The sequence below is a fragment of the Passer domesticus genome, chromosome 1 (assembly GCF_036417665.1).
Source record: "Passer domesticus isolate bPasDom1 chromosome 1, bPasDom1.hap1, whole genome shotgun sequence".
Taxonomy (NCBI): Eukaryota; Metazoa; Chordata; class Aves; order Passeriformes; family Passeridae; genus Passer; species Passer domesticus.
Window position 1 is genome coordinate 46,579,777 of NC_087474.1, and position 23,938 is coordinate 46,603,714.

General features: G+C 42.5%; 1 protein-coding gene across 1 annotated transcript in view; it reads right to left on the reverse strand.

Moving 5' to 3' along the window:
• Positions 1-23,630, reverse strand: part of AOAH (acyloxyacyl hydrolase) — a 77,544-nt gene extending 53,914 nt beyond the window's left edge. The window contains exons 1-5 of the mRNA XM_064418246.1: positions 23,467-23,630; positions 22,935-23,089; positions 9,438-9,533; positions 4,934-4,994; positions 3,732-3,831 (exon numbers count right to left, since the gene is read on the reverse strand). Coding sequence (XP_064274316.1) covers positions 3,732-3,831; positions 4,934-4,994; positions 9,438-9,533; positions 22,935-23,089; positions 23,467-23,591 — 537 coding nt within the window. The 5' untranslated portion in view covers positions 23,592-23,630. The remainder of the gene's footprint in view (positions 1-3,731; positions 3,832-4,933; positions 4,995-9,437; positions 9,534-22,934; positions 23,090-23,466) is intronic.
• Between the last annotated feature and the right edge of the window lie 308 nt (positions 23,631-23,938).

Here is a 23,938-nt window from a genome sequence, read left to right on the forward strand (position 1 = left end):
CCAAAGGGTTTCTTTTTTCTACCCAGAATTGGTTGGCTCCTACTTTGTCAAAGAGCATGATGACCACAGTAATACCCATGAGGGATGTGGCTTTGTAGAAAGTCAGTAAAAGACCTGATAGAGGGTACACATTCCAGCATGAGTGCTTGTGGCAGTGATGCTTATTCTGGTAAGACAAAATTATAAGAGCATAAATATGTATATTTTTGCTGATGAAAAATTACTTCCACCAAAATCCTATTGATGGAGTTTAGGACAAAACATGCAGCTGAAAGGTCTCTGATAATCTGGAGCATAACAGTGATGGGAAGCAGAAGAGGCACCCTGAAAGGCAGAAAGATGGAGTACAAACTTGTAACACAGACTGTTTTAGTGATTGCTAGAGCACGACCACAGTGCTGAAGTTAAGCCATTATTCTTGCCCCAGCAAACCAATTAAAGAATTGTCATTTAACCAAACAGGCCAGCTGGCTTAAAACAATCTAGAGACAAGCTGAGAATAATCTCCTGCAAACCTGTTTGTTCCCAGGGCCGGAAAGGAACCTTCACCCTGTTTCAGCCCTTTTCACTCACTGAAGGAACATCCCTGTATTTCATAACCTACTGCAGAAAGCCCTCCAGCATATGAGCTGATAAACATTTTTGGCTAAAACATCATCCAGTCATCCTAAACCAGCTGATGCCTGTACTACTGTCAGTCTATTAGAGTGATGCTGCAGCCCATCTTAGAATATCTATTGTTGATGTGACTTAAACTACAAAGTGCATTACAAAAAACTACAAAGCATTTTACAGCAGCTTCAGATACCATCCACTTTTCAGCCACCTTTAGTAACCCTTCACGTCTGATGTACCCTATTAGTTTGTCTCTTTAGTTGAAGGAGACCCCATTGTTGCCACCCTCATACCAAAGGGCAGAGGAGAGCCTTTGCTCAGCTCTACAAGCCACTGGTGGCAAGAAGGGGCTCACAGGACCCATTTACGAGGGACATGTGGTTGTACAGTCATGTTGGTGATCCAGGAGCTGAAAGGACCCCTTCCAATCTTCCCCACCAGCACCAGAGGTGCTCCTGGAACTGCTTCCCAGCAGAGCAGCCCACCTTGCCCAAGCCCCAGCAACTGGGGGCTGCCCTTGCCCAGGCTGGATGCCCTTCTCCAGCTCTGTGCTGAGAACACTGAGCTCCATGCAAAAGGAGTAATTTTTTTTACTCATAATTAGACCAAAGTCTTCCAGAATAATCACAGAGTGCTAATATCTCCAGGGAGCTTGGCCAAAAAAAAAAAAAAAAAAAAAATAAAAAAAATTAATAAAAAAAAATAATAATTGGGCTAATTTGTCAGAGACCAGGGAATTATGTCAAATGATGCATGTATCATTTACACAGATTGCAGTGTCTCCATTAAGAAGACAGTTTGAAAAGCCTTTGAGGCAGGGGCTCTTCCTTCCTCAATATACAAAACCTCACTAAAGCAACTGTGCACAAACAGAAGAAAATAAACTAATGATGGAAAAAGCATGTTGATATTTTCCACTTTCCAATTTTTTATTTAGAGGTAATTAAAACCTGAGCATTATACTGCCTTCGAAGGACAGGTAACGCTATTTCTTTTACTCCCTTTGCCAGTACAAATATGATACTAATTCTGGGAAAATGGGCATCCAAAAGTCTACATGAATAAGTGAAGTACCTGAAAATCAATAGAGTTGAACAGAACAGTCATTAGTATTAAAGTCTTGTTCAAACACTCTGCAGGGGACTGCGCCAACATTTGCAGACTCATAAAACTGAAGTGATCAATCAAATTACAAACTAAAGAAGCAAATGTGAGGTAAACTGCATTTTATGCACCTGTGTCTCTGATTGTATATTAATTTTTTTCACCCATAATTCATCTTTACTCAGTCTGGCTAGTCACAGAGTTACTGTGGGCAATTTATCAACCACTTGAGCATGAATTCCAAGCACTGCTCTTCTCCTCCCATCTCCTTATGCTCTCTCGGGGCACAAGAAGAGGCAAAAAGAAGGGCACAGTCAGTGTAAAAAATTGTTTTGTTGCTAGAGTTCCCTTATTCCTGTTGAGAAACAAATACCTTGACAGAAAGGGGTTTAACTACCACTTGGAAGGGAAGAGGGTTTGCTTGAGCCACTTACTCAGAGGGACAATCTCCAGGCCATGCAAATAAGAGTCCAAATTTTGTTTAAAAGGAAATAAACTGAAGCCCTCCACATTCAGCCATTTTCCTTGTGGAGAGTGCACTCACTGAAGCGGTTGCTGGAGGTGGAAGGAGACAACACCTTGATGCTACACCTGCTCTGGGAGATGGGTAAGAGCTCACAAAGATGTGACAGCAACCCCACAAGTGGCACTCTTTCCCCTCTGTCTGATAAGCCTAGCATTCTAGCATTTCAACACAGGTGTTCTAATTTCTTCACAGAAGCCACCTTGATTTATGCAGCCACTCTCTCCAAGCTCCTTAGCCTAACTCACTGTGCAGCCATGGCGAGCCCATTCCTCTCTTTCAGTGCAGTTCATTGCCTGTATCCTCTTTCACTTCAAGAGGCACCTTGCACTTCTGACCCTCAGTTCAGGATGGGGGATTTCTGATGGCACCTGTTTGATGAAGTTTGGGCAATATTCTGGTTGAGCTGAGTTAGTGTGGGCCATCTCATCTTCTTTCATCCCTGTGTGGTTGCACACCCATAGATCTCTATGTTGACATATCATGGAGCACAGACTCACACCTGCTATAAACCAAATATTACTGTCATTCTTGGAAGGCAGGTGTTTCCCCAGACCTTAATATTGGCAGAACTAAATCCATCTTGGAGGTGAACTGCAGGTCATTGAAGCCCATAAAAGATTGCCTGATTTCAGTGACTGCCGGACTAGACTCTGTGTGAAACAGCTCATGCAGACCATTAGAAATCAAACATGTCTTTCTCCATCCAGATGCAGGAAAAAAGATTTCCAAAAATAGATGCTGAAGTGAATGGCTTGATTTTTAACACCACCAAACAACCCTCATCACTCACAGTGTGACTGGAGAAGCATGATGGCTGGGATGGAAAAAATTACTCACAAGCAAAAAAATCCCAAAACAAACAGCACATGTTTAGACACCTATAGACATGCTATACATGTGCCAGTATAGCAAAGGTCTAGGACATGCAATCAAGGATGTGCAAATGTTGTAGCAAATAACTGTGTATCAGAGAAGTGGTGGTATTAAATATGATTTCACCCTGTGGCAGAAGATAACGCACATTAGCTTAAACCTCTTGCACTGCAGAATAATCCAAGTCAAATAGTCCTGCATTTGCAGCAGGTAGCTTGTGCCCACGCAGGCTGTCACGGCAGATCAGGCAATGTGGGGATCACTTGTTGTGCCGTGGTAACGTGGTGCCATAGATGAACCTCAGCTGAGTATCTGCTTTGGGTTATTGTAGTGCTTAACAATAAAGTCCCTACTCTTCCTCTATGATCCAGATTGATACAGGAGAATTTGGCCCTGTGACTCCCACACACCCTCAACCCAGTGGATGATGGTCCACACAGCTAAGGTGTGTTATGCACCCTTTGTTCAAACAGATATTTTTCAGGAATGTCCATGCTCTAAATGTTAGTTTCCTAGACAATGCACATGCAGTGGAAGGCTTCAAACTGCTCAATTCCAGTTTAAAAGACATCCCACAATCAATAGTTTTAAGAAAACTTGGAAACCAACCCACCTTTGGAGGAGAGTAGAGATGACAAAGTGGTTGTCCTGGATCCTGTTTACACAGCCTCAAGGAATGGCAAACCACATCGGCATTCATTTCCCTGTCTATGCTGAATGAAATGGTGCATAAACAAAGACTATTATGTTTTTCTGGGCTCTTGAAAGTAGAAGCTATTTCCATGGGAAGCTAAATCTTCCCAACACACCACACAATAATCCCAGCTCACTTCACCGTGGCCCATAACCGCTTCTCAGTACAGTGTTGGGCTCTAATGATTTTCTGCCACGACATCCTACTCAGCATTTAAAATTGGAACCCAGGATGATGAAAAAGGACTGTGCTCTACATGCAGCACCTGAATCAAATGCATTATAACTATTCTAGTTTTTTAATCAATCATAAGCCTGACAAAGATTTAAAGGTTAAAATTAATGCATATGCAATTTGGCACATATGAATGTTCAATCATTAACTCAACAGCATAACCAGAAATCCTTCAAAGATCCTTAACCTTTAATCACCGAGCATAAGTGCTAGGATTGTTTCTTCCTTTTTGGGACACACCTCTGGGCTAATTAGGAATTAAATTAAAATGTTTGATTACAGTATTTCCTAGTCCTGTAAGCACTTTGCAGTCCCTTGGCTAGTTTTAAAAACAAAAATAAAAGCCCTAGGGAAGAAGAAGGTCTAGTAAAAGCTCTGTTAATTAAACTAAGAACTTTCAAAGAGGAATAAAATGACCTATATTTTATTTTTTTAATCACTTAGATTAAATAGTAGGCTTCCCCAAGAGTGTATATCAAGGTCGGGGCTGAGAGCATGTAGGGGCTGACAATTAGAAAGCCTGATTAAAGGTAGAATGGAAAGCAAGAGCCAAGCAACAACTGTATGATTTTATAGAACCTGTCTCACACACACAGGTTATTCAAATTCCTCCCTCAGCCAAATGAGCTGAATTTCAAAAGATAATTATATCAGGTGGGCCTGATCTGCGATTTAAATGGAATATCAAAATGGTTACCAGTGGCAGCCTGTGTTTATTCACTCAGGAATAGCTGTGCCAAATGCCAAACCACAATCACTGTGAAGCATCTCTGCTTTAAAAACAATGTGATTTTAGGACTGAAATCCCTCCACTTCAACCTGACAGCACATCTGTACGTGTCAAGAACAAACTAAGCAAAAATCTGAGAGGACACAGCAATACTTACAGTTCAGCTATGTGTGGTCCGTAAAGTTCAGCAAGCACATAGCAGAAACCTTGCAGTTTTTCTAGAAAACATAATTTTTAATTTTTTTAAAAGTAATTGAACATGATGAAACTGGTTTCATAGCAGTCAAAATACAGAAGTGGTTGATTCATTAAGGTGAATGCTGATTTACTTTAGGGAAAGGCATGTGAATCTCTGACCTCAGTGTAGCACCAGAGAATGGGAAAATCTGAATTTCTAATCTTGCCTAAAACCCTTCTGGCTTTAGGTAAGTCACATGATAAAGACTAAAAAAGAAAACTAGCTTTTGTTAATTTTTCTGAATATGTCATAATGGAAAAGTCAAAAGAAATTGTGCATGCCACAGAATCTTCTAAGCAGTTTAAACAAACATCTCAGTAGGTTTGAAAGAAGAAAGAAAACAAACACATAAATCAAAGTGCAGAAAGTGTTGTTGGGCTTGATGCTACTCCTAGAACTGCCTCAGAGCTTCTGGGAGATTGTGGAGTTAAGAGAATATGTTTTGTGTAGAGCAGGAGTTGTGCAGGAGTAATTGCATTCAAAGAAATACCTGACACTTTTCATTTGGCTTCCTTTCACAGTCCACAGCTGTGTGCCTTTTTGGGATGCTGGCTCAGGTGGTTTCCTTAATATGTGTGAAGCATGTCATCGATAAGACAGCTCATCAGAGCTTCCTTTAAGGCACTGTTGTAAAATAACAGGTGATCCATGCACCCGAGCAAAGAAACTGAGGGAGAGTGGGGGTTTGAACACAAGCAGGGCACTGATCTGACAGTCCCATGAAGGAAAACTGCCTGTTTCTTGGCCTGGACAGACTAGAGCTGGTTAACCATGCACATATCCTGCAAAGGAGGTGCCAGGCCTTGCTCCAGCTGGGGTGGTGCTGTGAAATGTCATAAGAGACAGGTTCACACAAGTGCCATGACAACAAACTTGCAGCTCCTCAAACTCCTCAGAGTTTTCTCTTGTACCTCTATAACCCAGACAGATAACTAGCTGTACCTGGGGAATAAAGCACAGAGTATTCTCATCTTTCCCAGAGAAAAGCCTTGGAAACATAGAAACACCCAAAGTAGTCACTTCCCCCTGACTTTGGGCTGAATATTCCATTTTAACCAGTGCCAGGCTGGACATGCCCAGGGCTGGGGGGCTGTTGCATACAGGGTGGGTAGTTCTGCTGTGGGGAGGGTACAAATCCTTGTGGCAGGGACTCCACTGGTGGCCATGGATGTGCTCCTGCTCCCACAGCTGCTCTCCACCCAGGCTGGCAACCTGCACCTGAGAAAGGAGGACTGGCACCAGCAAGGCATATCAGGGAGAGAGATAATTTTCCCAACACCCTCCTACTCATGGTGTTGCAGGCAGCTTCTGTAACTACAGTAGTTGATTTTTTTCTTATTCCATGACAGGTGTTTTATTTCAATCAAGTTATTAGCTTCATTTCTTTGCCTCCTTTGCCACATAACTCCTCACTCTTGGCTCTTTAGAAGCAATCTGCAAGTAAAAATTGGTCTCCTGACTAGAATTAGATTTTATTCTTGTTCACCTATAATGAAAGATGTCGCAGACATCAATAACCCTGTGTTTGGCATCACTGCTGATTAGAAAACCCTCTAATGAGGCTTGCCAGGGGGGTACCTGGCTCCCTAAGGTAGCCTGCAGGCAAACGTGGTTGGCTTCCCCAACACCTCCCCAGTGCATCACAGGCGATGGTCTCCTTATGAGTTTCCAAAACCAGCTGGTTTCCACAACATTTTTGGCTCTGGAGGAGCCAGCTGGCTGCTGTAACTTCTCCTGGTGTCTGAGAAGAGAGCAGACTTTGGCTGCCTGTCAGCTCTGGGGAGCTGATATAAGTGTTTTGCTGGTCACACTGATTTCCTTAATGCATATAGGAAACTTAACGTGTAATTACCCCACGGTGTAAAAAAGTGATGGGAGGTAAAAGGAATAGTAATAATGTTAAATTATCGTTGAGCATGTAAAGTCCTCTTGGAAGATTCAGATGCCATTCAGGCTTTGGCTTTCATCAAAACACCAAGACCAAACCCACAGCGTTTACAGGACTTGCCAATGGAGCCAGGCTGCATTCATGTGCTCACAATCTCCAGCTCTGCTAACACACACAAGGAGAGGATATTGCAAAGAGAAATCTCTGTTAGGAAGAAGCAGTATAAGTCAGAAAAGAGGGGGAGAGAAAGAGAAAAATTACGAATAACTGTGGGTGTTCAGGGGCAAAAAAAGAGCTTAAACAAAACTAAATGCTGGAAAATTCAGAGAAAATGTAGAGTATACATGCTTCAGGTAAAAGAGATTCCCAAAGATCCCTTAGATCCCCTAAGAACAGTCAGGAAGGTTTTCCTATATAGCTTCATAGTCCTGGAAACACAAACGCTGGCTGAGTCCCAGAGGACAAATATTTGCCAAAAAGATGCTATTATCACATTGCCATTTGCACTTGAGCTCTAAGGTGTTTACACAGCAGCGGTCAACACAGAAGCAGAGCATGACTCAGAGGCAAAGCTGGAGGCAGAGGGTCTCAAGGCACATTTTGGGTATCACACACCTCTGTGTCATCAAGCAGACAGTCAGTATCCAGGTAAACATATAGTCTTGCTAACAACACCTCTTACACTGTAAATACTGCCCCTTCCCCCAGACCTGGCCTTTCTATCTGCTCAAGAGCCTTCTTCACTCATGACATTACTGCTCTTATTGTCATAGGTCTATTTGCCATGTCGCTTGAATCACACACATTGCAAGTATTTCCATACAAATGAGGCTCTGGTTCTGTTTTCTGCACAGCCTGTGAGATTGACTGGCACTGACAGGTACTGAAATCTTCTCTCTTTTTCTCTAAGCATTTTTTGTTCTTGAACATCACATAACTTTACAGAAGGCTTGATCCAAACCTGACTCAATTGTAGTCAGAATTATAGGATGCCCTCAAAAAACCCTTTCTAGGGTTTTTATGCCTTAGGAAAAGCCTCACTGCCATTAATTTGTTGCTGTTTTTCTTGCTATGGATTGTAGGCATGTGCATAATAATGAAATTGTCTCTCCATGTGAAGTGCATGACCTGCTTTAGTAGGTTTGCTCCTCCCCAGCAGCCAAAGCTTTTCTACTGTTTCAAGAAGCAAGAGGAAACTGTTGGTTCCTGCTGGGCTGCAGTGTTCACCTCCCAGGAGAAGATAAATCGGGTTACACTGCAGCTCCCACACAATCCATAGGATTTTTCACTCCTTTCAAGTTCAGGGTCAAGTTTTTTTCTACTGGGTATATCCATGCATCTCAGAAGGTAACTGGATTATACAGATTCAGCTAAAGGGATAATAGGATTTTATGTGTGTAAAGAATGGCAGCTGAAAAGAAATATCTTGACATGTCAGAGGAACAAGGTCCACTGAGTGAATCATGAACACAGAGCTAGCATGTCATAATTTAAAGAAGAAAATTGTGTTTTAATAGCAGGATCAGTGCTTCTAATTGCAACTTCATGGTTATGTGCCTGTAATTTACAACACTGAGGATATGATTTAGGAATAGAAATCAGATAAGAGTCATTCTAACAATGAATGAATCCTAGCAATTAGCTCCCTGCCCCATTCTGCCTTGGGAAATCCTTCCTTGGAAAGGAGGGAATTAATATTCTACACATATCCTCTGTAAAACTGGGGTCTACAGAACGAGATGGTTTCTCAGAGACACAATTCATGAAATCATATAAAAATGACATTTTAATGAAGAATCCTAAGCCATCTTTTTACATTAATAACATTAAAAAGATATCATGAATGTGAGATCTAGCTACTTAAATAGTTATAGGATTGGTCTGTGAGGCACAAAGCTATTCTGGCATTCAAACTGTTCTCTATTTAGGGGTGTGCCTGTGGAGCTGCAACCTCCTTTGGGTAGATAAAATAAGGAGCAGAAAAAGGGGAGTCTTACATATATTGTCATGGAATTTATATTGCTTTTGAAATTTGTATCACCAATTGCTTTTCAGTAGCTTTTCTGTGCACATCAAATGCTCACATCTTACACCTGTCAGCCTCATCTCATTTCAAAACTTTACAATAGCAGCTCCCATACCCGCTGAAAACATTTTCATCTTCACTGTTGCTATAAAGGCCTGTACCAACAAGCAGGAGGAGTGGTGGGGCATACAGTGAATCTATTCTTACTGCTGCTAACAAAGAGACTAAGGGGAGAAAAAGGAAGGGAACTGGTCTGCATGTGTTGGTGCTCACATGTCTGTGGGGCTTAATATAGCCCCATTCACTCTAATTTTTGGGACAAAACCCCAGCTCTGAATCTACGTCACTGGCTTCCCTGTAAATAGCAATTTGCTATCTCCCAGCTACACACATTTGAGGTACTGCACAAGAGGTGGATAAAGCTTTTTCAGATTTCCCATGCGAATTTTTAATTAACAGGGAAATACATCAGCACCAACGCGACATATGGCACATTATTTGGTACTTACCAGGTATGTAGTCACACAGTCTCTCCACAGCTGCCTTTACTGTGCTGTTGTGCCACTGTGCAAGCTGTTCGATGACAGACACCACAAGCACGCATCCTTCAAGAAAACAAAAACCAAAAAGAGGGAATACCATTACTGGTGAAATGTTATGAAGCGCCCTGCACCACAGAAGTATTTCTGGCATCTTTGGGCATTTAATTTCCTGAGATGCTCCATGGCAGATAGGTGTTCAAGAGGAAAAAATATCAGTGAATTCCCATCTTCATTGAAACCTTGCAAACTTTTAGAGAGAAGATGCTGATTCCAGAGGAGCACACAGAACAGGCTGGCTTTTACAGCGCTGTATGGTGCTCCTGGAAAAATGACTCCATTCTTTCAAGGCTGAAAATTGAGGAATCAAAGGCATAGCCACTGTTACAACTGCCTGCTTGATCACCCGGTCTCTCATTTTATCTCACAAGAAAAAAGGCACATGTCTGTACCTAACAGGACTTTTTCACCTCTTTTATAGCTCTCCTCACAAGCAGCACAGAGAAGTACAAAACCCGGAAACCAAATGTTTGTGACTGCCTACAGAAGAGAAGTCACGCCACAGACGTATGTGCTGACCACGGCAGAGCATCTGTGGCATCATTTCTTCACAGACTTTCTGGTGAAGCCCAGTGATGCTCAGCACACATAGGGCTGCTGAGCGCAGCTACACATTTGTTAAAACCAAAATGTCTTCACAGTTCATTCTGTTCTGCCTCTGTGGTTGGAAAGAAACCACTTCCTATGACCTACCAATCTGGTTATTTCTCATCACTAATCTGGGCGTGAACAGGGCTAGCAAAGTGTTTCTTGAAATGTGCAGCACTTTTCCCTCTGCTGTTCTGGGGATTAAATAGACTTAACATGATCCCCACGGAACAGTCATTCAAAATCCACATGATGAGCATTCATTTCAAGTCAATTTTAAATTGCTGAAGGTCAGCATAGTGCTTTCTCTGCAGTAGCTTCACCATTTTATGAGGAGCACAGCTTTGGTGATGCCAGTCAGACCTGTGGTAGCCCTGCCTAGACTCAGAGCCTGTGCAAGACAGGCAGGTATCCCAGGCCAACAGAACACAAGGAGCCAGGGTGCCAGTTTCCAGCAGCCTGAACAAACATTTCTCTTTGAAATCTCTGTAACCAAATCCTGTTTCCTCTACTGTGCAAGCAATCTCATCTATGAGACTTGCTCTAGCAGGGTCTAGAAATGGAGGTGAGCTGCAGCATTTGATGTGCCTGCAGACTCACCTTTTTCCAAAGCTCAAAAACATTAATGTTCAGGTTTTCAGACTGGCACAACTCTTCAAAGTGAGCTTCTGAATTCCTTCCAAGCACCCCTACCGATGTGCTATTAAATCAAAGTGCTGTTTTTCAACATAAATAACTCTGATGCTTCTATAGCAAGTGAAAGAGAAGGTAGGGCAATTGGAACTTGCTGTAAGACCAATATTTTTGACTCTTCTATTACTTCTTCTATCCCAAATACAGTAATCCAGAAGAAATTACAGTAAATTTGTCACCTCTTTTGTAGGGATAAAAGCCCACTTCTCCTTACTTATTAAATAAAAGGCTCACTCAAGATCCTCTGCAGAATGATTTATAAAGCATGCTAAGAACCATTACCTCCAGTCAGCCTAAAAGAATTGAAGAAAAAATGGAGACAGATACAACCCAGAAAAACCCTGAAGCAAGATACTCCTTCTTTCCTGTCCCCCTCCCCAACTCCCCAAATAGCCAGAGGCTAACTACTCCCAGGAATTAACAGCTAATTAAAAAGACAACAGCTGGGAAAAAAAAAAGTTGAATAATAAAGACCCAAACTAAAAGTAAAGGGAAGGTCCAAGATGAAGTGTATAGCATGTTCAGGTCTTGGTCTCAAAGAGCAGGCCAGGGCCCTTTGGTCAAGATTTAACCTTACTACAGCCTTATAAAATAATTTGGGTAGGAAGGGACTTTTATAGTACAAGCCCTGCAGCAAGCAGGGCCATCTCCACCTCACCTAGATGAGGTTGCTTGGAGTCCCGTTCAACCTGATCTCAAATGTTTCCAGGGATAGGACATTCAGCACTCCCACGGTTGTGGGGGTGGATGTTAAAGAGTGCAAGAGACTACAGCTGTTTTAGTGCAAATCATGCCCTGCACTGGCACAGAAAACAGACCCTGGCTCCTTTGCCAGGGTTGGGTGGTAATAGTCTTGTGTGGCTGAGTCCAGGCTTTACCACTGAGATGGCTCTGCACATCCTGAAAACACACCATAACACATCTAAAAGTCTTTACACAAAGGCTAAATTATTAACACACATGAACAACCTGCAGACAACAGGGACTACCCTTGTCCTGACCTCTATGTCTTTTTTATTCATGAGGATGGAGGCTCAGAAAAATTAAATTACCTAAATGATAACTTAACCACAAAACCACACAATCTTTCTGTGCTTTCCTTTCTTCTTACCAAGGTCAGATACTCATCTATCAATCTTGCTGTCTAGATGTCAGAAAGACAAAAAGGAGTCCAAGCAGAGAGGCAGGGAGAAGCTAGACTTTTTATATTTTCCAAGGTGCACACATTTTGTTGTTTTACCTCTCATTCTTTTGCCTCATGAGCTTGAGGATTCTACAAAATCATAGAATTGTTTAGGTTGGAGTTGACAGTGTCATGTACTGCAGCAGAGAGAAGTGTTGCTCATTTTGCCTATGCTGTGTAACCCAGTGCTCCTGCACCTGCACCCAGGGGCTGCAGAAAACAAGGGATTATGGACAAACAGCTCAAAATCCAAAAAGTTGGGCCGAGGATAAAAATACCATTGATATTTTTATTTTCTCTGTTATACAACAAGACAGTTCACACTGAAGATGTAAGTTTCGCTCTCATGTTTGTCAAAGTACCACAAAGGGAGTGAGAATAAAAAATAAAAGCTATTTTTGGTTCAGCTCTGCAAAATAAACAGAATTTCTAATCACAAACACAATCATGCAGGTAGCCCCACTCAAGCAGAAATCTCACAGCAACTAAAAGAAAATTTTTCATGTTGATTAAGTCAGATAGACACTTTTGTGTCTATTGAACCAGGCCCAAAGGCAAATCTGCTTCACATGAGGCTTAACAGAGCCAATACTGAGTCTGAGCAGTACTCAATGCAGTACCTCAGGCTACTAGATGCTATATGAATATAAATAACAATAATAACAGCCTGACTACTTGGGAAAAACCCACAGAGATGAACTTCAAAAGGTTTGCTCTCATAAACCCATCTTCACTCTCAGAGAGGATGTTTCTGCTTGTGCTATTGCACCCTTCCCACTTCAGGCACCTGCAAACCACACCTTGGTTATCCAAATGCTCCCTCCTCAAGTGCAGTTATTCCACATGAAATGCCACACTCCATGGGACAAGCTGATAGAGAAAGTCATGGCTGATTTTCAAAAGGATCTGCTGTTCCTTAAGCACCGCAGCTGGAGTCTCTGGAAGTGAATTTGGTGAGTCTTCCAGCCGTCTGGTAGGAAAGGTGCTCCCAGAGAACACATTCCGCTAACACATGATATTGGCTGATCTGGTCCCTGTCCTCCCCCCTACCTGGGCTTTTACCAGTTGCCCTCTGTTGACCCCTCCTTACTCCTTGTGAGCTGTGCCCTGGGGGTTGCTTGCTTATGGGCTGGGTCTGCTGATCTCAAAGCCTTTCATTTAGACTGATGTCATCAGGAGTGGGTTTTGGGCTAGAGATTCTAAAATAGTCAGGAAAAAGGTTGAACCCTGTGAGGAGGGAGGAGGAGTGTTCTAAGAGGACTCACTGCAGCAGAGGAACACAGCAGAGCAGTGTTCTAAGGAGACTCACTGCAGCCTAATCTACCTAGGCTCCTTGGTTTTTTTTTTTTTGGAAATATGCCTCCCCAGTAATTCAGATTTACCCTCAAGGAGAACTTACCTCTGGTGTTGGGCTGTAGGTAAACTTCAAGAGGTTTGTGTCTATAAATGAAAGTTAATTCAGACTATCCTTGCTTTTACTACAAACGTGCTCTCTTTTTATCGTCTTCCTTTGCATTGAGTGGCAGAAATGCTGAGCAGTTGTCCTAGTATTTAATGGGTCTTAATTCCACTGGCTAAAAATGGAAAATAATTATAGACTAAAAAGGGCAGGGAGAAATCAGATGTCTTTGACTGTAAAAATCTCATTGCTTTAATTACTTATGACATGTACAAGTATATAAACTTTTAAGTACTCTGGCATCAGTAGAAAAGCACATCCAGATCTGGCCAGTCATTAGCAGTCACAAGCATATTGCTTGCTTTTAATTCACTAGATATTTAGATGTGATTTATTTCTCATTGTGAGATGGACACACATAAGGCAACATAAACAGGCTTCATCATTAAATAAAGCTATTTTTTGTTTAACTGTTGCACATGATTTTCTTTAGAAACTTTTAGTAAGTTGATTCTGCTGTCTCACTTCAATAATAGGTTTCAATACCTTGACAGGCTGAAGGATGTTTTTCTCTGAAAGAAATTCATTGACATTATAATACCTACCAGGCATTAGAAACTAGACTCTGGTATTAATAAATGCCTGTCGCTTTTAGCGATGGCTTTTCCCATCTGCTATTAATTTCTGAAGAGATAAGACAAGACCATAACCATTTGGCTCAGTGCAGTAAGGTGAAAACTCACACATCAGGAAGTACTTCTTTCCATATATTTGAAGGTAGTGTGTAATAAAAAAAATGCCATTTCCAATAAGCTCAGGAAAAAAAAAAGTCATACCCCAATAATAAAATCAGAACTAGAGGAATTCATTGCTTAGCTGTGAAGCCTCTGGCAGTTTGAGCAGACTATTTAACTTTAATCCACTTCTGCTGCACAAGTTTGAAAGGTTCTATAATTAGAATTATACCTAGGGATGTCAAAAAGTATCTGGATAGTGAAAGCTGCCTCTCTAAGTTTCAGATTTGTAGGTATATTTGTCTGAGTAAAACTCTGTTCAATGGGTTTTCTGGCACCTGGCACATTCTCCTTTGCCATCCTTTGCTCATGTTTCTGGGTGTTGGATTTCTTTCTCACCTCTACAGCCATAAATCAAATGTACCCTCAGAATACAAGAAAGACATAAGTCCAAAAAATGGCCTTGGACACAAATATCTCTCTGCAAGCCCTGCTGACCAGGCTGTGGCCACCCTGCAGCCACTCTGCTTGCTCCTGGTAGAGCAGGAACTGGAGACTTGCTTGGTGACGTGGCAAACCTCTGCCTCAAAAATCTGTCTGCTCAGCAAGGCTCTGCACACATGAAGCCATTTATCACATTCCTGGCTTTATACAGAAGACAAAGGGTTTCCCAAAACTGAATCTTAGCTTCTTCCATTTATAGATGATCCTAAGCTCCAAGGCATCTCTTAAAGCCTACAGGAGGTGAGGAGACCCAAGAACCTGTCTACAAAAGAGGATATTGCTACTCCTTGTGCTGACACTGTTGTTCTGGCATAAAAATACGTCTTTCCAAATTAATCTAATTCTGTTCCAGTTCAACCTGGAATAAGATATTTCTCTTTGAAATTCACAGAGGGAGATAATAAGAAGTAGGGTTTTCTCCTCTGAGATGGGGACATCCATGTGAGTATTTTAGGTGCAGGGAGGGCATGATTATGCAAACTTACAATCCAGGAATGTTTTATTTTTCATATAATCATAGAATAGTTTGGGTTGAAAGGGACCTTAAAGATCATCTAATTTGAACCCCCCGGCCATGGGCAGGGACACCTTCCACTGTACCAGGTTGCTCAAAGTCCCATCCAACCTGGCCTTGAACAAAGCCAGGGATGGGGCTTCCACAACTTCTCTGGGCAACCTGTGTCAGCATCTCACTTACTGTATATTCCTTTCCTCATAGGGCTCAATATCCATATTGCCTTCCTGCACTGCTTCTCATTATCGAGCTGATACTGTCAAAGAACAGCCCTTTATAACCACAAGATTGCATTCCAGCTCAGTGAGATATTCAGCTCAAATGACATAACTGTATATACAAAGTAAGGACAGTTATCCTGCCATGTACAGCCAGAGGATTTGTTGCTTTGAAAGGTATATTGGAAATGGATCTCAGTGATAGTCTTTTAACTCAGACTTTGCTTCCTATCCCATTTACAGAATTAATGTATTTTACAGAGATACTGAGGTGATTGAACATAATTATAGATATTCATATTTAAATATGTTGTCACATACAAGACCCTTTCACCCTTAATTTGCTGTCTTATGAAATATCTTGGAAACACTAAAAGGTACACTATTAACAAACCTGTCACTGGGCATTAAATTACACATAGTGTAGTGGCTAAAGAAATTTTAAAAATATTAATATCAAAATAGCAGCATTTTGAGTGCGTTAGTAACAAATTCCATCAAAACCTGGAATACCAGTTATTATTTCTGTTGCTCAGGCAAAAGCAGTGGGCCACCTCAGGCATCCTAATTTGAGAGCTCCAGTCATTCATTTTTGTTTCATTTAGACATACAACAAGGACTCTGATACAGCTATGACAGTACAGAAAATTCAGTTTCCATCTAGTGGAAGACTCTGGTATCCATACCTGGCAGCCAAATGTATCCCTGGTGTTTCCTACATTACACTTCAAAGAGCCCTATTTAACAAAATCTATAACCCCAGGCATTTCCAACAGAAATGTTTTCTATATTAATTAATATGAAAAAAGCCCCTGTGTATGTATGTGTGACATTAACATGTTTTTCTTTCCCAAATCAGGAAAGGGTGTTGAAAATTTACTGAAACCCAAATGTTGGCAGGGGGTGTTAATGTAAGTGAATAAGTTTATCCTTGTTGCAAAGGCTTCCCCATTTCAGGATTCTGAATGCAAGAACCTTTTTTTTCAGATATACTGTTCCTAAAAGCAGTAAAAATGATTGCCTTAAACATGAGCATGTAGGGTTAACACATGAACAAGAGTGAGAGGCACACATGTGGGAATCAGCATCAAAATGGACAATCAATAAAATGATTATTATACTCAAGGCAAGCATCAGTAATGTAGAATGTACAAGACTACCCTTGTGTACAAATGCACATGATGTGATTCTGTATTTGTACACACATAGATATGGATGTGTTGGCATGCTGAGCATATATTTTCATTGTGATCAATAGCTGTATTTGCATTTTAGAATCATAACCTTTCAGTAACACTTGGATGATTTTGGAAAAGAAATGTTTACCATCAGTTGCTGTAAACTTGCTGAGTGGTTGTTGTAGTATCTCCACTGTACTATTCCCATACCTGTTTTTGTGCTAGCTAAAGTATAATCATAGGGAAAAATGTTAGGGTCAAATTTAGTATTTATTTCTGATCATCAGGTCAAACTTTGTTGCTGATTAAATGGAGCGATGCTGGTGAAGTGGGCAAAGTTGCTATGGCTTGGAACTGACTTAGCTGTAATCAAAGTAGATTCCCAACTTTTTAGAGTAAAATACATTGTGGTGCTACACTGATATTGAGCAAGGCTTTTTTACAGAACTCACTGAGCTGTAAATTATACATTCTGTCATGGTGCCCCCCCAGACAATATGTGCACAGCCACTATGTCCAAGCACAGTTGTTAAAAGCCTCCAAGTCCATTTGGCATGTTCCATTGTGGGAAGTTATTGGGAACTCCGAACACCACCAGTCCTGCTGCCACTCCAAGGGGCATATTTCATCCCTGCACTCATGCACAGCTAGACAGAGGCAAACTGGTGAGGACAATGACTACCACGCAAATCAACACAGGTAGAGGTCAGTGTTTTACTCTGCTGGTAGCTCAGGAACACCTGTTCTTTTACACAATCAGAGCTGAAAATACGTTCAGAAAACATGTTTCTTCATATGCTAGGAACCGTGCGCTCCTGGCTCAATGGAGGTGGTGACCCACAAAGGTTGCTGAGAATGGCATTATATCGAGCACAAAGATGGGGAAATTTGCTTTTCTGGCTGCTGACCCACAGGATCTCTGCTTGCTAGCAGGGAAAATGGAGAGCACTGCTGTCTGGCTCTATTGAGGGCTCCCTGACTAAACACCCTGTTCTGAAAAGGACAACCAAAGTTAATCGCCAGTAGAGCAGGGCAGTCTGCTGTGGGGGTAAAAACACATAAATGCTGCTGTTTGCAAATGCTTCTTGCAGCCACAGCACACAACTCCAGAAATGCTGGCCTGGAGTGAGTACTCTTACAAAACCTCTGCCCTAACAGATGATCTAAACCATCTAGACCATTCCGAAGGGACAGGGCAGACACAGTTTGTAAAGATCTCTAATGAAGTCTTCTACAGATTTCTCAGGAACTTCTTACTCTGCTTGCTTATCACTGTTACAGGGAAATCCTCTTCCTAACCTGAATGTCCCCACTAGTACCCATTTCTGTTACTTCTTGGAGAATGGATCACGCCTTTAATGCTTTCATGGACAAATATGTCTTTTCTCCAGTTTTTCTTCTCTAGACTAATTAACTCTAATTTATTCACCCTTCTTTTATAGCTTATGCTTGTTTTTCTCTGAAACCTCCTGTCATTCTGCATCATTCTTGATGCACAGCCCCAAAAGGGAAGGCAGAAATTCCTCTGGGGCTTTGTCAGTGCTGAGAAAGGTAACAGGTTACTTCACATGTCTTGCAAGCTGACTTCTGTTCGCACGTCTCCGTGCATGCCGCGTGTGCGTGCTTCATGACAGCATGCCATCATTGTGCCACTACAAGCCCAGATGATCTTCCTTAGGGATGCTACCCAGCCGGTTGTTCCTCATCTGCTGTGTGTGTCATTGACTATTCCTGCTGAAGTGAGTGCCTTCAACATTCCCATATTGAAATTACCTTTTCAGATGCAAGTACTCCAAGTTGTCAAGCTTGTTTTGAATTTAATTCTGCCCTCAATTTTACTTGCAAATAATTTCAGCTTTACATGAACTAATTTAATTTAATAGCTAGTTTTCCTGGCTAGTGGAAATACAGAATGATAGTATGTTCAAAAGAGAAGTCCAAGAAAGACCTGATTTTGTACATCCTTTTGCTTAGGGAGTGAGCTACTTGTAATTACTCTCTGAACAAGACTACCCATCGGTTTTGTTCTGCCCTGTAGAAGCTTAATCACTGTCACACATCTCTCAAGCTTAAGATTAGTGCTGAGGTAGTGCCAAAAGCCTTACTAAAGCCCTGCCATAATATCTGCTTTTTATTCCATGTCCACATGGCATTATCCCATTGGCAAAGAAAATGAGATTGATCTGACACTACTTTTGAAAGTTGTTTTTAAAAAGTTTTACTAACTATTGCAGGATTTTTCGAGGATTTGATGTTTAACTGAGTAATCTACCATTCCCCAAATTCCCTTTCTTACTATGTTGAAGAGAGATGAATACAGACGTTCTCATCTGTTTTTTAGTGTCTCCCCCACTTTCTGCATCCTCCAGGGCAGCTTCTGCCTTTCCTGAGGTTGCTTCAGGTACCGTTGGATGAAGTCACCTTTTCTAGAGAGCAGAACAATTTGCAAAAACCTTTAAGGGCTCTGTGGTAAATAAGGGTGGAATTGAATAAAAGCTTTAAAAATCAGTAGAAAAATGATGAAACCTTAACACCAGTCTCAACAGTTTACCAGTGTTACTGTACTGTCTTTTGTATCTTAACATTAAGTAAAACTTTGCTTGCCTTTTGAAATGGGCAGCACTTTCCTCATTTGGAAGATGGGAAAATAAAGACCTGAGTATATGAAAGGTTCATTCATGCATAATTTTTTGAGAGAAAAAGGTACACATCATCTCTTTCTCAGGATGCCACACTGAAACAGTCAGGCTGCGCTCAGCAAAAGGATTTTTAGGTCTCATCCCAAATAAATCCCTTAAGCCATGCTGTCCATCAGTAACAAACCCAGAAAGGAAAGCCAGACTCAGCATGTAGCTCCCAAACCCGTGCACAGAACAGAACCTCACTGCCTTTGCAGGAGGAAAACAGCTTCACAGGCTTCTGCATGTAGGAAAACTTAGAAAAGCCCTTTTTCCTCTCATAAGGAAAAACCAGAAAAACATATCACATGCAAAGTGTGCAGAAGGCACAGAGAAAGGGCCTGAGCTGATTTCACAGAATGCAAAAATGGTGGCATTTTAGCAGCCTGAGGAGACAGGAAATACTGATGGAGAAAAAAGACTGTCAGATGCTGGGAAAGATTTTCTCATGACAAGGCCAAAGAAAGGCCATTTATCTGGTTGTGGTCAGTTACTGCTACAGACCAGTTATCTTAGATGGTTAGGAATTGCTTAGGTATACTACATCTGATCCTGTGGTTGGGAGGGTTATTGTCGGATGCTTTTCCTCTCTTTGCTGTAACTCTGAAATGCAGCAGGATTAAACCCCTTTTTAGGTGGGAACCCTCCAGTTTTGTTTGTATGTCAAATCAATTATGAAAAGCCTTTCTGTAAATGAAGCAGCCACATTTTTCAGGAAAATGCAGAAAAAATGATGTGACTCTTTCTACAGTTAGCAAAGGTGATTGAAACCTTTGCTACCTGCAGAGAGTCACATCATTTTTGATGTGTCACTTTTTGTGTGATTTTTGCTGTCTAAACCTCACTGGAGGCACAGCCCTGTTCCATATTGGCACATAGGTGCCTACCCAAAATACATTTCCCAAGATCTGCTAAGGGCAGGGAAGCCCCTTGAATTACCCAAATGCTTTGCCAATAGGACTGGAATATACTGGGGCAGATGGTGGTGCCTACCCAGGGAGTGCTGCAAGCAAGGGGAACAGAAGGAGGAAGCAAGCAAGTTGTATCACATTTAACAGAGGTACCAGAGCTGCACTTTGCTCTCCTGTCATATTATTTCCACATACTTCTTCAAGAAGTGTGATACTCTCAGTGGAAACGCTTAATGGGAGATATTTTCTTGGTTTTGTTACTGAAAGAGCATGCACTTTCTGACTGGCTTTGGCTACTGACATAGCAATCTCAATCAAGCAGGTGGTAGACAGGAGTGATCAGAAATTCAATGTGTAGCCACCTCATTTACCTCAGAAAATGGAGGCAGATAACTTTGAAAGATTACACACCTGACTACACATTTAAACCTGCATGAAAAAAAAAATGCTTCAAGGAAATCTATGCATTTAGCAATAGGAATTTTTCACATTAAAAAAATTAGATAAGATATAAGGAAGAAATTCTTCATGGTCACAGTGAGAAGGAACAGGTCACCCAAAAAAGCTGTGGATGCCCCATCCCTGCCACTATTCAAGGCCTGGTTGGAGGGGACTCTGAGCAAGGTGATCAAGTGGAAGCTTCCCTGCCCATGTCAGGGGGGGATGGAACTACAGGACCTTTAAGGCGCCCTCCAACCCAAACAATTCTATCATTCTCTCTGATTCTATGAAATCATCTTGGCCTTGATCTATAAGGCCAAGAAGACTCAGAGGAAGTACTCATATCTCTTTCTCATTACCTTCCCAGGTGGCAAACTAAGCCAACTAACTATCTGGGGTCAAGTTGTTGGAAAGAAATCACAAGCTGATCCTGCCTTACTATCTGCTCCTAAGAGGGCTGGTCATGGAATCAGATGCAAGAGCTGACATTACTCCTGCTCCAAACCATGGCAAGTGCAACCATCAATTCCTCTGTGCTTTCCCCTTCTGCCTGAAAAAAGGAAGGGACACAGTATTTTCCAGAGTTAGTCAAATGGGCAGCTAATCAGTGAAAGCCCAGAGGCAGCCATCTGGGCTAGCAGCCACCAGCCCTCCCTGCCAGGCTGGCTCATGCCCTTTTGGCACTAGCCACACTTCATTTTTATCTTGTGGTTTACAGAGGTGGGCACAGTCTGTTTAGGTCCTGAGTCGAGCTTACAAGGATGTTTTTAGCTGAAAGGACACTTCAGAAAGATAAACTAGTTGTGGGAGGCAGTGCTTTTCATATGTCCTCCCTGAACAAAGAGATGCACAGAGGTCCCAGCAATGGGGCTAGCACAACTCTCCTCCCTTTAGGAGGGAAAAAAAGGACATGTTATCTTTCATAAGGCAACCTCAGTGCAATGTGTGGAATTTAGAACTTTTCCGTGTCAACAGGATGGAAAGGGCAGAAAATGTTCACAACCTGGTATCTAAAAGCCACCAGTGTAAAATTCCAACAGATGAGCATGGTCACTGCCTTTCCTGTGCCGTCAAAACTGTAGCTGCCTTAAGATCTCACCACTAAAAAACACCACTTCCCCCTAGCTCTGGCAGCTGCTCGGTCACCACTTGCTTGGCTCCCAGCCCAAACAAGGACAGCCCCTCACAGCCATTTCTGCTTTTCACCTCCCTTTCTCATGTTCTGGCTGGTGGCTGAGCCCCCTCAACCACCCTGACTCTGCTCTCCTTTTGATTCACCCTGCCCTACCAAAAGTGTCAGGGGTACTGTGGGTGGCTTAGAAGTGAAGCAAAAACCTGCTTTTATCAAGTTTAGGATTATTATTTCTAACTGTATTCCCCAAGCCACGGTGGAAAGAATTATTTCCTTCTGAAGGATGGAGAGCTGTGACAGAGTTTATGTTTCCAGCACAAAGGTGCCTTGGGAAGCTAAAAGAATCATAGAAACTTTTAGGCTGAAAAAAGCCTGTAAGATCAACAAGTCCTGCTGATGACAAAGTACAGCATTTGATTGTAATGCATAAGACATATCCATTTGCACACATAAAAGCTACCACATCTCCCTAGGTATATAGAGTGCCATGCCAAGGGCATTTCTGGTGCAGAGATATCCACAGTTTACACTGACTCCAGTGTTACCAGTCTTGCTCTGGGAATCACTTAGCCACCTGAGACTGTAGGATACCTACCCCCACATATAGGTACTGTGGGGGATCACCACAGTCACTGAAGTCACGTGAAAAGGGGGTTGCAAACTCACCCAAGTTCAGTATGGGTCATGCAGACGTGTGCACACCAAAAGGAAAGGCAATGTGAAGAGGCAGCCTTTGCACCCCAGCTATCCTGAGATGGCTATTCAGACCACAAAGACCTCTGGCCCAGGAATGGACCAACCACTCTTAAGAACAGTTTTCCAGGAACTGAAATCAATGAGGAGACCCTGGGAAAATCTGAAGGGAACTGTGCCTTCCTGCCACTTAAGCAAAATGCATCACGAATCCTAAGAAACACTAGGACCTCATAATATCCCATTTCCAGATCCCAGACCTGCAGACATTAAAGTCAGCTTTTCAGATGCCATTTCCCACAGAGCAAAAACATGAACTTTGGGAAGCAGCCAGTCAAAAACAAAATCATAAGATAATTCCAGATCCCATGACGGCCTTGCAAAATCTTCAGTGACTGATTCAGCAAATACTACAAGTATTTTGCAGTACAGCTGTTGAAATAGATAAAGGAGCGATTTATGATGTGAATAGCAACTCTCAGCTCACCAGTGAAGTAAGGAATGAATTAGTCCAGCAGGCAAACAAAACCTGGATACATACCAACACAGGTGTGTCCTTCGTACAGCCCAAAGGGGAGCGAAGGGGCTCGTGGGTCTTTTCCACGGGGTAGAGGGGAGGAAGAGGCAGTCTTCAGCAGCAGAAAGAGCCAGAGGATGCAGAATAAATTAAGGAATGTTTGCCTAGACTCCTTCATCCTAAGGAAGTAAAAAAGGAAGAAATCAGGCAGGAAGGGTGCAAGTGGACCTGTATTCCCTTAACTCTCAGGGAGTATCCTGCATCGGCGCAGCTTGAGGAGAAGGAGACTGGTGTGCCTGTGCAGCTGTAAGTAACATAGGGAGATTCCCAGGCGGGGACAGAGATGTCCTCCCTCTCATGGGGTGCATGGAGGATCCCACTCACACATTGCAGGTGCTCTCCCGACCCCTCAGCCCCTCTCAGGCCCTGCCACCCACTAAACCCAGCAGGTCCCACAGGCCTGGGCACGCTGCGAGTACACCCCTGTAGCCCTGGCCCCAGGCTGCTCTCCACACCCCCACAGGACCCCGCTGCCCCATGTGCAGCTCTTCCCAACCTGCTGGCCTGGGAGGACCAAGAGGGTTGGATGAAGAGCTCTGGCTCAGCGCTCCGGTGTCTCCTGCAGCGGCAGCGGATGACTAACGACCTTGAACCACAGGAATTGCCAGAGTCACTCAGCATTAATAACACAAGACACTCCCCTGAACAACTAGTGTTGCAAAAAGGGAAAAAGAAAAAAAAAACCAACTCTACAAACCCTTCCCCCTGTGCCGTCACTTCTCTGCCCTCCTCCGCAGAAAAGAAAGAAAGTATCTCTCTGGCTGCATCTGAGAAATTTCTGACCAAGGTTTCCGTTCGGGAGGACTGAGTGTGAAAAATGAAAGAAGCTGCCCAAGACGGAGCTGCAGGGCTGGGAGGAACGGGGCTGCCATGCTGGGTTTTGCCAGGGCTTTAGTTCTGCTGGGACTGAGGCATAGGGATGAGAGACAGCTGCCAGAGTGAGGGTAGCGCTGGGAGCTGAACCCCTG